This window comes from Helicoverpa armigera, chromosome 7 (assembly GCF_030705265.1).
Source record: "Helicoverpa armigera isolate CAAS_96S chromosome 7, ASM3070526v1, whole genome shotgun sequence".
Lineage (NCBI taxonomy): Eukaryota > Metazoa > Arthropoda > Insecta > Lepidoptera > Noctuidae > Helicoverpa > Helicoverpa armigera.
In genome coordinates, this window is record NC_087126.1 from 5,550,568 (window position 1) to 5,566,187 (window position 15,620).

General features: G+C 34.6%; 3 protein-coding genes and 1 long non-coding RNA gene across 5 annotated transcripts; 2 read left to right on the top strand and 2 right to left on the bottom strand.

Annotated features, from left to right (window-relative positions):
• Positions 1 to 1,786: 1,786 nt before the first annotated feature.
• Positions 1,787 to 11,567, top strand: Cct8 (Chaperonin containing TCP1 subunit 8). The gene is made up of 7 exons (XM_021326009.3): positions 1,787 to 1,922; positions 8,775 to 8,930; positions 9,298 to 9,855; positions 9,951 to 10,325; positions 10,410 to 10,636; positions 10,713 to 10,908; positions 11,025 to 11,567. Exons 2-7 carry the CDS (start codon positions 8,871 to 8,873, stop codon positions 11,244 to 11,246), a joined length of 1,638 nt encoding a protein of 545 aa, XP_021181684.2. The 5' UTR covers positions 1,787 to 1,922; positions 8,775 to 8,870; the 3' UTR covers positions 11,247 to 11,567.
• On the bottom strand, positions 4,487 to 8,769 carry LOC135117049 (uncharacterized). Of its 2 annotated transcripts, XR_010276615.1 has the most exons (6): positions 8,156 to 8,769; positions 7,829 to 8,047; positions 6,682 to 6,767; positions 6,394 to 6,459; positions 5,389 to 5,463; positions 4,487 to 5,041 (listed from the first exon to the last, which is right to left on the bottom strand). It is a non-coding gene; the product is annotated as an uncharacterized LOC135117049 (long non-coding RNA). The 2 variants fall into 2 exon arrangements; XR_010276614.1 differs by having other exon boundaries at positions 7,829 to 8,769.
• A 614-nt stretch (positions 11,568 to 12,181) lies between the features above and the next one.
• LOC110370273 (c-Myc-binding protein) lies at positions 12,182 to 13,004 on the top strand. Its single transcript, XM_021326018.2, has 2 exons — positions 12,182 to 12,373; positions 12,532 to 13,004. The coding sequence occupies exons 1-2, from the start codon at positions 12,359 to 12,361 to the stop codon at positions 12,778 to 12,780; spliced, it is 264 nt and encodes an 87-aa protein (XP_021181693.1). The 5' UTR covers positions 12,182 to 12,358; the 3' UTR covers positions 12,781 to 13,004.
• Positions 13,005 to 13,544: 540 nt separating this feature from the next.
• LOC110370268 (ATP synthase subunit O, mitochondrial) lies at positions 13,545 to 15,508 on the bottom strand. The gene is made up of 4 exons (XM_021326013.3): positions 15,349 to 15,508; positions 15,020 to 15,274; positions 14,234 to 14,425; positions 13,545 to 13,769 (listed from the first exon to the last, which is right to left on the bottom strand). The coding sequence occupies exons 1-4, from the start codon at positions 15,373 to 15,375 to the stop codon at positions 13,614 to 13,616; spliced, it is 630 nt and encodes a 209-aa protein (XP_021181688.2). The 5' UTR covers positions 15,376 to 15,508; the 3' UTR covers positions 13,545 to 13,613.
• Positions 15,509 to 15,620: the final 112 nt, after the last annotated feature.

Here is a 15,620-nt window from a genome sequence, read left to right on the forward strand (position 1 = left end):
TATTATGAATTAGACATGTTGCCAAATTTACCAACTTCTGTATGTCTTCTCCAGTGATGTATTTTTAATAAATATTGTGGTAGCTATAAAATTGTTTTTATTTGTAAGTTCCCACAATTCAAAATCCGATATATGATTTTACTCTGCATTGAAAAGTTTATCGGATTAAATTCAAATTGTAAGAACTTTCGGGAGTAAAATGAAGCCATGATTACTTTGAGGTATTTATTATTATTCAAGATCAAGAGTAGGGGGAAGCCATTGTCCAGCAGTGGACGTTTTTTGACTGAAACGACGACGCTAAGGGTCCGTTCACACAGGGGCCCGATTCTCCTAATTTTACTTAAGCGCCATTCGATTGACGTTCGACTCGATTCGACTGAGATCCAATCCCGACTCGATTACGATTGAAGCGTATGTGGCATTCCGTATGTTTTCTTTGAAATAAACGTTTTTATCCTTTTCTGTCATTCAATAATTAATCATTTTGTCTGCAAATGAGTTACGATTGCAAAATGATTGTACAGCAAACTACCGTATAGACCAAAATCATCAAAATAGCAGACCAATCGCACACCAATCAAATGTCAATCGAATACGATTGGTCTTTTATTAGTAGCAGAATGCCCGATATGGTTAAAACTGCTATTACGATCATATTGCGATTCGATTTCTATTCGATTTTGACATTATTAACTTAGGAGAATCGGGGCCCAGACAGGCTCGGAGAGCATCGGCGCGCATTTTTCTTTTCACACAGACCGGAGCCGATCGGCTGCGCGACCATTAAAGGGCGTGCAATCGGAGCCAAACATCGAGAAAAAGTACGCGATCGGAGCCGGTCAGCTCCTCTTATTATTTCACAACAAGCGCCTTCGAGCTTTCTTATTGACAAAAGCAGTGCTAATTTGCTAATTTATTTTTGCAAAGCGCAAAAACTCATTTTTTTATATCTTTTTATCCACGGAATCGATGTGGTCTAAAATGTAATTCTGGAGGGCAGCAAAAAGGTAGCAACTCTGGGTGAAAAAACAACTCAATACTTTTGCGCCGTTTCTTCACACTGGAAATAGTGACAGCCATCCTGATATCAGAATGGCTGTCACCTTTGGATGCTGAATATCTTCAAAACCACGAGGGTAGCAACTAATGGTAGCTGGTAGCAATTAGGTAGCAACTCTCGATATGTATTTCGAGAGGATCGGTGAGTTGTGACAGCAGTCCTAACTAACGCAGACAAATAATTTTTAGGTCGTATAACGAAACGTAGGTAGGTACTTGTCACTGACCTCTATATTTACCACTGGACCGGCTGTTCCGTACGTTTGACAGCAATTTTTTTGTGCCCATTTGAAGCGCCAATATCGTTTATGCGAGTGTCCACAGAACTAATTTTGACGTATAATTTCAAATGGCTGTGAGAGAAGTGTTTGTTCATTGGTTCACTGTAAAATAATTTTAGTACCACGGACACTCACTACGTCTAACAGCGCCAAAATGGCGATTATCAAACGGGCACAAAAGCGGTGCAAAGCACACAAGTGGTAAATATAGAGGTCAGTGGTACTTGTCATCAACAATTTAACAAAATATAAAAAAAAAAGAATAAAAACTGAATAACAGGAAAAAATAAGTCAGTCAGATCATTATACGAATATCCCAAAAGATTTCGAAATCCATTTTTCCATGTGTCACATGCGTGAATAAATGTATTTTCTTTATTTCTATTTGTCTAGAAATCTGACTCTTGAACCAAGCTATGTACTTTTAAAACACTCGGTGCAATATTTTTTTTAACCTTACCAAGTCTTAGAAATATAAAAAAAGTTTTTATTTTTATTTGTTAAAACACTGCCGGCCCGGCTTTGTCTGTCCATTTCCATCCATCGTTCATTTTCATTCATGATTCATTCATTGTTCATGCCACAGAGTATAGAGTTATCAGTGGCCAATGCAGTACAGCGCCATCCTTTGTTTATTTTAGGAACTACAACTTGCTATGTATATACCTATAGCTAGCAAAACCATTATATAGCTCTGTTGCACAAAAATCTTACCTAAATCTGAATTCATCTACCGTTTCGTCTGAACTGATGTTTATGATAGTACAGAAAAATATTAATTATCAGTACAGAGAAACGGTAGATGAACACAGTATAAAAGTTCTAAGGGAATAAAAAATAAAACAATCATTATTATGATTTGATAATGTGTCTTTTATTATAATAAGTAATAGCCCGTTCTTTAATGCTATCATCTTCATCTTTTTCTGTCCTGGTGCCATTTAATAACAAATTTACATCCCGGCACCAGTTATTTATAAAAAATCTTGAAGAAAAGTCAAATAAAAAATCTGTCAACTCGCTTTTGTGGTCTGGGCAAGTCAAAAACTAAAATCTATGACTGTGTACAAAATTGTCTTTATATAATTTTTATGCGAGGCATATCACTTTTTCTTTTAAAATATAAGTGACTACGTCTTGGATTGCAGAGAATAGTTTTGTTGTGTTTTCGGAAGGGTAGGCGAGTGATTTAAACGAAGAGTACTCTCTTATTTTTATATATTCATTTATTTCTTGTTCTTCTTCTTCATTACAATATAAAATTGCTTTACAATTTTTGCAATTTTTAAATACATTTTTTTTTGCCTGTTTTATTACATAGCCGGTTACGTAGCTGAGTTGGCTTATAATTTTGGATTACTTTTTTTCATTAAAATCTATAATTTCGCAATTAATATCATCGATATCTATTTCATTTATTTCTGTGAGTTCATTAATATCCTCCTTTTTTAATAAGTAGTCCATTGATTGAAAAATTTTACAGTCATCTTCTTCACAATTTGACCCTACAGAATGACTACTTGATAAATTATTTATTAATAAGCTTGCAAAAGCTGACTCAAAGCCAGATGGGGTTGGTGATATATTTCTGTATCCATGAGACCGTATACAGCCAAAAAAATTCTCTAATGGATCTTGATTTAAGTGTCTCATCCAGAATGATTTTATATTATATTCATTGAATGCCTTATTTTTTAAAACTTCAATATTTTCCAGCGTACGTAACCAGTTTGTAATTGATGGCACACTACCTTCCCTTCCTCCTCTACCAATAAACTTCATAGATTTTAAAACTTTTTTTGCCCTCGCCCATACCTTACTGTGATCAGATTTTGGGGTGACTGATTTTAACAGCACTTTACCGCTTCTTTTTTTTGAATTTTCAAAACTGCCATTCATAGAGTCGAAAAGTTGATCGAAAAACATCAATACGTCTGCGGTATCTTTGCACTCCGAAGGAAGTATTCTTTTATCTGAAAAGTAGAAATAAAATTAATTTAATTTAAATGATCCCTAAGAAACTTTGTATTGCATATTACTAGTGATCAGGTAATTGGTGCTTTATGAAACTTCGAAATCATGTTTGGTATAATGACTACTAGCTGTCCGCCCGCGATTTCACCAGCGTCGTGAGGGAACTGATAAAAACTATCATTATGTTATTCCTCGGATTTAAATCTATGTCTATACAAATTTTAATCTCAATTGGATCACTAATTTTTGAGTTTACTCAACACACAAAAATACAAATCTTTCCTTATTATATTAGAAACCTCATTTGGAACCTCGATTGGGATTAAACTTGGCAGTAATATAGCCTTCATCGGAAAAACATATAGTAGTTCCCTCAAGAAGCTGGTGAAACCGCTGACGAAAGCTAGTTTTCTATAAACAAACACATTATCAAGTTTTAGTAAATACTTTAGGCTCAGGAAAGTGTATAATTACCACTTATCTGTACAAATTTTATTATAGGTATCGGGACAGATCTTGAACGCTCGGCGTAGAGTGGGGGCGCTTTTCGCATTGTAAACTCAGTATAACCCAAAATTTCGCATGTGCGCAGCTGAAGGTCAGCATTCAAGACCCGTGCCAGTACTTTGCGTGTATTACTACTCACCTGCTAGGTATCCCATACTGGTAGCGACTGTTTGACTAAATATTTGAGTTGCCATCTTAACCTTCATCTTGGGGATTTTCTTTGGATCAATGTGGGCTTCTGTAAGATTTTTAATTAATCGTATACCTTTATAAGAAGGATTTTCCTCATGAAGTTTAATTAGGTGGTCCCACTTCGCAATTTTAACTTCATCTTCTATAATGCACTTCAAATTCTTGGTAATTAAATTATTCCTAATCCCTTTTATTAAGTGGGGTGTCAAAATAGGTATTATTTCCTTGCCATTGACTTCAAATATTTGATGCTTAAAATTTAGATTTTTTCTTATATAATCAACTCTTCTTTCTTCTATCAATTCGTTTATAGCGCTAACATTTGTAGTCCCTTGGTCACAGACCGTTGCAAGCACATAAAACCCACACTGTTGCAATTCGGAAATAATATTTTTATTAAAAGTTTCAAATCTCCTTTGGAAGTTGTTCCTTTGCAAAATGTGTAAGCCAATGGTTGTTTGTAATTATTTACAAACCCTCTTAACATAAAACAAGTGCATGATCCGCTATGTTCCTGTTTGTTTGTTTTCCATTATTAATAAATCCCGTAATGGCATCTCGTTTTCTATTATAGTCATAATGGGGTGTAATAGATATTTCATCGAACAGAAGAATGCATAACTTTTCATTTTCTGTCATTTTTTGGGCTCTTTTCTTCAACTGGTTAAATATCCTTTTGTTGATTCCTGGTCTTAGACCAGCACAGGAAATCAGACGACTCAGAGTGATAGGAGATGGTAAAATAAATATTTTACTGAGCCATCTATATGCTTTTGGGCCCTGTTTGTACAAACTGAGAGCCATGATTTTTTCGTCCTTTGTGAACCTTCTTCCCATTTTTCCTTTTGAAATTTCGCGAAATTGCATGACTGTAAACAAGGCTGCCAAAGTCGAAAATTTTTGTAAGCACTTCTGAAAAGTGGTATTTTCAGAAAGTCTTAAGGCTCTTTTCAGTCGTGTGGCGTAACTTTCTTTCTTTTGTTGTAACTTCTTGATTGTTTTTTGCAGATTCGCTAAGTTTGGTACTGAAAAAAAAAAACCTGTTAAAAGGTAGGTCAATTATCTCTTTCATAGAAATTGAAAACTTAACTTATTCAAGTGCGACTTTGACATAATGAGATTTTCAATTAATTATTTTGGAGGAAAATCTACTTCAGCCCAATCTTCCTCTCTATGTGACCAAAAACTCTATTCTCTATTTTTGAAATTCTTACTGCAATATACAGTGTAGCGATAATGTTATCAGTATCACATAAAATAGTACACAGTTAACTATTGATCTAATAATTGTATTAAATAAATAAACAATTTCCCTAGTGATAACCTTATCGCCACATAGTATACTAATACAATCTATGAAATAAATATTTACCATTTTTTGTCATTGCAGCTGCTTGTTTTAGGGAAATATGTTTTACTCCTGAAGTCTTTACAGGTTTGCCTAAATCTGAAAAATTAAATTAATGCATTTATGTATAAACATAATAAAATATATATATATACACTGCTGAAGAACCAGCAGGTATGGTATACATTACCTAGGCAAAGTATTTAATGGACAATCAAATTTGCAATTTTTCATACATTGTTTAACCCTAAACACCCCAAGTATTCTATAAATTGCCTAGGTATTGTATAGAATACTTGAATAATACATTGATGGTAGAAAATAAATATATCTACCATACCTATCAACTGATTTTAATCCAAACTAATATAATAAATGCGAAAGTAACTCTGTCTGTCTGTTACGCTTTCCCGCTTAATCCTCGCAACCGATTTTGATGAAATTTGGTACAGACAATCTTTAGACCCGAGACAGAACATAGGCTACTTTTTATTTCGAAAAAAAGGGATGAAGGGGTTGAAATAGAGGTTGAAAGTTTGTATGGGATTTCTTAATTTTAAAAGATAAAACCATGAAACTTTATATTTAAGCACTTGATAAGAAATCATTAAACATTTTTCTAGCATTTTGAAATTTCGACCAGCTGGGGGTGAAATAAGGGTTGAAAGTTAGTACACAAGTTCATCAAATATCACGTCATAAGAAACAAAAATCGTTTGTTCATTTTGAAAGTTATTTTTTTACCAGTGTGGGGTGAAATAGGGTTAAATCCCTACTTCCCTACTAATATTATAAATGCGAAAGTAACTCTGTCTGTCTGTCTGTCTGTTACGCTTTCACGTCTAAACCACTGAACGGAATTAAATAAAATTTGGTACAGAGATAGAGTTGACATTGAGAAAGAACGTAGGATAGTTTTTATCCCGGACTTTTGGAGAGTTCTCTTGGAAACGCGATATAACCGAACTGGACGCGGGCGAAGCCGCGGTCGGAAGCTAGTTAAAACTATAAGTGTTTTAAGAAATTTACCTGCTTCTGCTAGCTTCTCAAGTTCACTGGTCTTGATAGATATTGGTTCACCAGAATGAAGTGGACCTGCCAAAATAAGTTAACCAGTTCTGAAGAAAAATCACAAATAATTTACAAAATATTTTTATACCAATGTTAAGTCAAGTGCAACAATCATATATTAACTCTATCAAATAAAAAAACTTACTACTTTAAAAATAAAGTTGATGTGACAATTAAACTTTTTCACTTTACTGAATAACACTAACATGCTTTCAAGATTACCTCAGTAACAAAATTATGGCTTACCTGCTGTGGATGTTGAAGGTTGAGCAAATATTGGATTGTAACTGGTCACATTGGTAACATCTGATAATGGTCTTTACAAGGTATGCCTGTAAATGAAATACATATACTTTTAGAAACTTTTGATAAAGCACTTATTCTTTTTTAATAAATTGTGCCTGTTTTAATCTTTGACGAAGGAAGGTTATTTAACTTTAAAAATTCTCTCGAAAACAACTTCCTTTTGCATGTAGTGTCAGTCACATTTATATTTTACTAAATAAATGATATTTCAAAATATCCTTGGTTGGCATTTTTTCTCTATAGAATAATTGTTGAAACTGCTACAAAGCCATGTTTAAATTGAAACTAAAAACATAGTACTAATTGTAATAATTACGCAAAACAAAATGTAAATCGTGTCAAATGTGGAGTCGGTCACATATTTAATTGCCAACTTTTTACTGCAGTAAAATTTCTCATTCCCAAATAAATAGAAAGTGTTTTGAGCAGTAATGCTTATTCAAATTACGTTCACAGGCATAGCGCTAGTCTACATCTACACTAATATTGTAAAGAGGATAACTTTGTTTGTTTGTTTGTAATGGATAAACTCAAACACTACTGGAAAATTTTTAAAAATTCTGTCACCATTAAATATTTATATTATCTGGGAGTGACATAGGCTATATTTTATCCAGGTATGGGGAGAAGTTCCCCCGGGACACGGGTGAAGCTGCAGAAAACAGCTACGTACAGTCCACCCACGGTTTCACCTACATCCCAAGGGAACTACTTCTCATATTCAAATAAAACTATCCTATGCATGACAGTATTTATCCAGCAACAACTTGTCTCACTTGTTTCCCAAGTAGATACACCAGTAGTTTTTGAGTTAAATCTTTCCTGTTAATATTATACTAGCTGTCTGCCTGCGGTTTCACCCGCATCCTGAAAAATCCTGGGTGTCAATCCAAGTCTTTCACCGGGTTTTAATCTATGTCCATACCAAATTTTATCTCAATCGGTTTAGTAGTTTAGAAGCCTATTCAATACAAACAATCAAGTCTTTCCTCTTTATAATATTAGTATAGTATAGATAGTTACCTATATAGTAATAGTATAGATAAAAATCTATAGTTGTACTCAGGCAAAAACACATTTCAAGTACCTTTTAAATGCAAAGTAGGAACTGCATTAGCACTTAATCTTGAACTTCTTGTATGGTATTTACTTTCGAAGTGCTTGTGGCATATTTTTCTGTTTTTGAATACAAATTGGTTATCCAAAACCAGAATATCTCCCCCAATTGAGTAGACCCAAGATCTAAATCTGTCCTCTTCCTTATCGGGGTTGGGAAATGAATGCAAAATAACATTGCAATCATCACCTGTAAATGAAGACATATTATTATTGTTCTACGGTATCTCCTATAATACTGTACTGTATATACTTATAATGGGAAAGTCCACATTAAAATAGTATATTTAAAACTTACTGCGAGTTGTAGTGCAATAACGAACACAACATCTGAACGGAGATCCCATATCGTCAAATCCAAATCGTAAAGAGAAAACTCGGAGTCCAAAGTAGTGCGCACAGGTGTAAAATTAAAGCGGAGATTTCGGTGTCCTTTGGAAAGCAAACGTTGTCGGAAAAGCCACAAATATACGGAAAAACAGGAGAACGCACCACACAACACAATCAACAACTTTTAAAGGGTACCGGCCGGACGCCATGACATATATGCGTTCCATTACACACAAAAATTTACAAAACCACTTGGAAAAAACCAAAGCGATTTTCTACCTTAATAAATATCAAGTAACAACAAGTAAGTGTAGATCACATGTGTAGACATATTTTGTTTATGATTTAGATGCTTTGAAGTTTGCATTCCTCTTTTTTTTCTGAAGAAAAAGCTTATTTCAAAGTTAGAGACGTAAGTATTTTGCGTATAAAGAACTGACAAACAGTCGATAGCAACACCACATTATAATGTTGCTAACGAAAAAAAATATACAAAATTGAACAAAGCGCCACCTCTCGTTAATTTTCAAAACTAAATATCTTAACCAGCCTCCGTACATAGTTTTTCTATACGAACTGTTACGACCGCCATTTGGAACCGTGATTTCTATCGCTTTTTTCCAGATCACGAGGAAATCAAGATAATTTGTTTGAGTTGAAAGTGCTTCAATTTCCAAGAAAAAATGGCTTTACACGTACCGAAAGCTCCGGGTGTACCCCAAATGTTAAAGGAAGGAGCACGGGTAAGTCTCAACACATAACCAAAAATCATAGCGCCCACTCCGGGCAACTCATGTTTTAAAATTATCTGATATTTTCTTAAATATAGACTATTAATTCCCAATTTCATGAAAAACTTGATACGTATCGTGGAAAATAAGCTTTGATATAATAAAAAATGGAGATTTGTCACATAATTATCTTTATAGCAGTGATCTTAAAAAAAAGGTTTTACTTTTCGAACTTTGATGTTATCTACTAAAGGCAAACAAAATAGTGATACCTAGAATTATAAATGTGCTAATAATGAACACCCTAGTCCCAAAGAAAGTATTCACTGTTCTCTCAAAGATTTTTGTACTTATAAGATTACTATTGTTTTGTTCCTAGATGTTCTCTGGTCTAGAGGAAGCAGTTTACCGTAACATTAACGCATGTAAACAATTTGCCCAAAGTGTGCGTTCAGCATATGGACCCAATGGAATGAACAAAATGATTATCAACCACATTGATAAACAGTTTGTTACAAGCGATGCTGGTACCATTATCAGAGAGCTTGATGTTGAACATCCTGCTGCTAAATTGATGGTACTAGCCAGTCAGATGCAAGATTCTGAAGTAGGAGATGGCACCAACTTTGTGATTGTCTTCTCTGGTGCTTTATTGGAAGCAGCTGAGGAACTACTGCGCCTGGGTGTAACACCCACTGAAATTGCTGATGGCTATGAGAAAGCCCTAGAAAAATGCTTAGAAATCCTGCCAGGACTAGTTTGTGAAGAAATTAAAGATTGCAAAAATGTTCAAGCTGTTGTCAAGGGAATAACTCCCTCAATCATGTCTAAGCAGTATGGATATGAAGATTTTATTGCTGAACTGGTGGCCAAGGCTTGTGTTGCTATTCTTCCTGAAAAAACCACATTCAATGTTGATAATGTGAGAATATGCAAGGTATGCCTCGAAACTGCACTATTTATTTGAATATTTAAATTCAAAGAAAGAATGTATTACGATTTATAATAAAAAAATCTTAATTCTCATTTTAGATTCTAGGATCAGGACTTCTACAATCTGAAGTTCTCTCTGGAATGGTGTTCAAGCGAGAGGTTGAAGGAGATGTTCCTTCTGCAACAAAAGCTAAAGTTGCTGTCTACTCATGCCCTGTGGATATCACTCAGACTGAAACTAAAGGAACTGTTTTGATCAAATCAGCTGATGAACTTCTTAACTTCAGTAGGGGAGAAGAGTCTCAACTGGAGAAACAAATTAAAGAAATTGCCGATTCTGGAGTCAAAGTAGTAGTTGCTGGTGCTAAGTTTGGTGACATGGCTTTGCATTTCTTGAACAAGTATGGCATAATGGCTGTTCGTCTCAACTCTAAATTCGACATCCGACGTCTCGCCAGGACTGTAAATGCTACTGTAAGTAAATGATCTTTAAAATATATGATTCAATGTGGCTTTCAATTAAATACAATATAATAAACTAAAAAAACTATATTTTAGGTGCTGCCAAGACTTACAACACCAACTGCTGAAGAGCTTGGATACTGTGACTCCGTTGGTGTGGAGGAGCTGGGAGACACACGTGTTGTTTGCTTCCGCATGGACAGCACTGAGTCACGCATCTCCACAGTTGTCATTCGAGGCTCTACAGACAATTACATGGATGACATTGAAAGAGCCATTGATGATGGTGTGAATACCTTCAAAGGAATTGCCAGGGATGGCAAGTAAGTATTTATTACTAATAATATACAACTTTGTAGTTAAAGTGTAGGAGAAAAACCTAAATATGTTTTTTTTCAGATTTTTGCCTGGTGCTGGTGCAACAGAAATTGAATTGGCTCAGCAACTGCTTCAGTATGCAGACACACTGCCAGGCTTAGAACAATATGCTGTAAGGAAGTTTGCCGTTGCTTTGGAAAGCATCCCACGTGCCTTAGCTGACAATTCTGGTGCCAATGCCACAGAAGTTGTCAACAACATTTACAAAGCTCACAAGGTAAATAAAACCTTTTTTTTTAAATGATTCGGTTAATATTAAGGCTCCTTAAAATTTTTCAGTTGCCAGTATACCCAAAATCATAAGATACCTAATCAACTTTGTCTTTTTCTCAGGAGGGCAACAAAAATGCAGGTTACGACATTGAATCTGAAAACAACGGTGTATGTGACGCGAAGGAGAAAAACATATTGGATTTATACGTCTTAAAGTACTGGGGACTCAAATACGCCGTTGGCGCAGCTGCAACAATTCTCAAGGTGGACCAAATTATTATGGCAAAGAGAGCAGGCGGGCCCAAACCTAAAGCACCGGCGGGAAGTGATGACGAATCTTAAAATTACATTTACTATTAAAGTCGCAAAGTATTTTAGTTAAGTTTTTAAAATAACATAATGTCACCTTGCATTTAATTCGAAATATAATATAATTTGCTTTGTATAACCTACAAAAAAGGCAACAATTCGGTTCTATTGCATATTTATTTGTTTGTTATAAAGTTTTGTTCTCAAAACTCTGTGTAGTAATTAAAAATTTTGAAAACCACATTGTGTAGTAAAGAAATAAATAAGATTGCTTTTACGACAGTAAAATTGCTACAAAATGTTATGTATCTTTTATCACAAATAAATAATTACAGAATAAAAAAAATAACACAACACGTAGTTTAATTACACTCTTAGCCATTGACCATGTTTGTTTGTGTCTGTCTGTCTATGGCACAGTTTCTCTTAAATGGATAAACCATTTCAATGAAGTTTTTTATAAAATCCACCCAGAAAAGTTCCATTAATTACTTACGCTTTCACAGTATGTCTGTCATGTGTTCTGGAATATGCCCTGGCTAGCACTTGACGGACACGCCAATTTCGCGAGTAGAGCGGAGGCTGTTTTATATTTCGGACTACAACAAGAAGGCAGATTAGAAGCCGAAGGCTGCTGCGCCGTTCGTTGAGAGCCTATATAGAATAGTAGATTTTACGAGGCGTCGGACCACCATTACTTACAGAAATGAATAAAAAACATTTGAGAGAAATCGGTGAAAGCTTTAGATTATTTTTTAGGTTCTTCATAATATAAGGATTATGTTTATTTCGATAAGAAAATAAAATCATGTTAGAATTTATTTATTAGAAATTAAAATTTCGATATCCAAGTACTAAATGTTATCAGAAAATATTTTTTAATTCATTTTTCGTTGTTTTTGCAAAAGAAGGAAGGAGGTCGCTCTCCTAAAAACCTTATTGTCAACAATGTCAAGTAGAAAATTACGGTTGTCAATTGTCATTTCTGAGCGACTGAAATGTCAGATCAATTACTATAATATTGTACGGTTCTCTTGATAATTTTATTGATATTGCTTTGCCTTTTTCTGCTCTTAAATATTGACAGGAAAAGTATTATATTAATACTCATCACGTATTAAGTTGATAATAAATAATATTCCAAAATGTCTTCGTACAAGGTAAGTGTTTTAAATTGGCAGGTAATTCGTCAATTTCATCTTCGTAAACAAACCAGTTAAGAATTTGTAACAAACATGAATATTTTGTTATTAACCACACAAAATATTACAGTCTCGTCACTGTTAAATGCTAACTTTAACCAATTTTATTTTTACAGCCCATCGATTCCAAAAGAGAAGAATTTAGGCGATATCTTGAGCGTGCTGGTGTCATGGATGCCTTAACGAAGGTTCTTGTTAGCTTATACGAAGAACCTGATAAGCCGGAAGATGCTTTAGAGTATGTTCGAAAGCATTTGGGAACTGATGGTGGGGACGACGAACTTGAGGCCGCTAGAGCGCGCATAGCCGAGCTGGAAGCTGAGAATGCGCTGCTCAGGGGAGAGGCGGCCCCAACGGAAGGATAAAATTTTGCTCATAATTATTATTATTATTGATTGATTACCTTCATACATAATGACATGTTCAATTTAAAGATCTCTATGAAAATGATCTCAGATTAAAATATTCTTGTTAATTCTAGAGAAATATAACTTAGTGTTATGATTACTGTGAGAGTATTATTTTTGTTATAAGTATATCTAATTTGGCAGTGCAAGGAGCACTATTAAATTTTGTGTTCTAATTGTAATTGATGTTTTATTTACTCAAAAAGACAACTCACACAGGCATGATGCCCAACTTAGGATATACTGTCTTCCTTGAACTGTTTAAATGTCTGTTGTACATAGTTGTCCTTATTTCATTATCATTTACTTATTCCAGACAGTCTAGGATTGTATCTTTTTTGGGTATTACCCCGCTCAGTAAACAAACACCTATCAATTTAACACCCAAATTAATGACCACTCTTATACTTACAGTCATGAAGGCTATAGATAGACGGATAATGTCCCTCACTAATCTATAATAATTGATGATGACCCATGCTGAAACTGATACTTGTACTTGCTGACACTGAAGATCAAACTAGATCCTAGATAAATAATAAAAACTATACTAAGTTGCATTTACACAGGTGCATTATACTTTTTCTAGTTGCAAGAGAAACGGCAGAAGAGCTAAATTATTTTTGATAACAGAGTGACAAATATAAACCTTTCATAATATAGGTGCTATAGCAATAGTTCTCTGAAGAAGAGGGTGACAAGATTGAAATGAAACAAACTAGTCTAGTGAGTAACTGATTTAAATATTAATTGCTTTACTAAGATTTACAGTTCAATTGTTATTTGATTATTTAAACAGCAGTGCTGATGATTTCAGTGTATTTCTTCACTTTGCTGGCAACACTCATATCCACATACTTGTCGCCAATGGAAACAACCATACCACCCATTATAGACGGATCAACCTTGGCTGTGAGCTGAATAATTTCATTTGCCTTCAGGAATTTCTGGAATATTACAATAAAAATTATTAGGCAGTTGCTTCTTGTAAAGCACTGGTACTCAGCTGAATCCGGTTAGCCTGGAAGCCGACCCCAACATGATTGGGAAAAAGGCTCGGAGGATAATGATTACAATAAATATTATTAGAGCTGGTTTACAATAGTAATTTCCTTTCAGTATTAGAAGTTTATGACTGTCCAAATCCTTTTTTTTATTAACCTTTTAATATGAGTTGTAATACCAATGGGTACACTGTTCAAGTAGGTTCTGACTTTATTTAAATGAAAACTTAAGACACAAATTGTAATAGAATAAATAAGAAATGTGAAACTAAAAACGGGATCTTGCAGAGTGGTGTTTACCAATCTACCTGAGGGAAACTTATTAGTGAAAAATTTACTCTTTAGTCTATAAAGAAAAATATGCTTATTTTTAGTGAAATCAATTATTTATCATTGTTGTATAATACCTTGAGAGCAGCTTCCAAATTCTGTCTCTGGGCCTGGTCCAAGGGCTTAGCAGTAACAACCTCACAAGTCACCTCTCCACGGTGGGCGGACATCATGATCTTGAATGCATTGATAACAGCCTCCAACTTGCCCAAACGACCGTTCTCAGCCAACAAGCCCAATAAGTTGCTTGTAGTAGGAGACAGCTTAGCCTGAAAATTTTATAAAATTTATTTAATTCAGTGCAATCTACACCAGTTGCATACTTTATAACTTACCATCTACATCAACTCATAACAATACCTACAGATTAACTATCCCACATAATGTTAGAATACTTTATTCAAAATAATAATAATTACTTTACTAGTATACTAATAATAAATGATTGAGTGTAACATACACATTTTGTTAATATTATTTTACAAACTTCATTGTAGAGACCATTCCTCATGTAAACTGACTCTGAATCAAGTGGTCAATTACCATCTGCTGAACAATAAAACTGTGTGAAACATGCTTATGTTATTTATTATTTCAAGTAACTATCAAATAGACCTAAGCAAGTAACATCGATTTCATCTTCTTTAAAAATGTATAGTCCAGGTTATCCCATCTGGGCCTCTTGTTTCTGGGCCTTTAGCCATTTGCCTCAACTTGCATCATGACAAAATGCACTCATTTACAAGCTCTACACAGTGCTCCCACTTTTTTTTAGGTTGATGTAAGTCATTTGTTATGAATGGGTTAGAAAACCAATAGCAATGATTATGAAAGTATTAAGTATATTAATAATTAAGACTTACTTGAGTAGCCATATGCTTTAGAGCTTCGGACTTCAAAGACCTCTTGAGAGTAGGATTCACAATGAACTCTTTCAGCTTAGCATCGGTCTTTATGGACTGTTGGAACTGAGTAAGCTCCTTTTCAACTGCATCCAAACTCTTAGCTTTGGTTGCCGCAGAATATAATGCTGACGCATATCTGCCTTCCAAACCAAAAACTTGTACTGGTGGTTTAACAAGCTGACCGGCTGCTGCCGATGTGCTCAAGGATCGAACCTACAAAATATTACGTAATTAACATCGTCAACATCACGTACCTGAAATAAATATTCTTAACCATAAATAATCACCAGCATGTTTCCTTTAATGACAGACATGGCGACACAAAGATATGACTATTTTATATAAATTTTCTAGCCGTGAAGGACAGGCACCAGGCAGCAAGTTTCGATGATAGATTCGATCGATTCGATCCCCTCGTCCTTCTGGGTGACTTGACATTGACACATTTGACATTGTATTTTTTTAATTTGTCTATAGGGCAGGCTAAGTCTTTTGACCATACCGCCTAGTCAGTATTGTATAATCTATAAAATTTGCCTAGTCCTTCGTAGCGTTTATT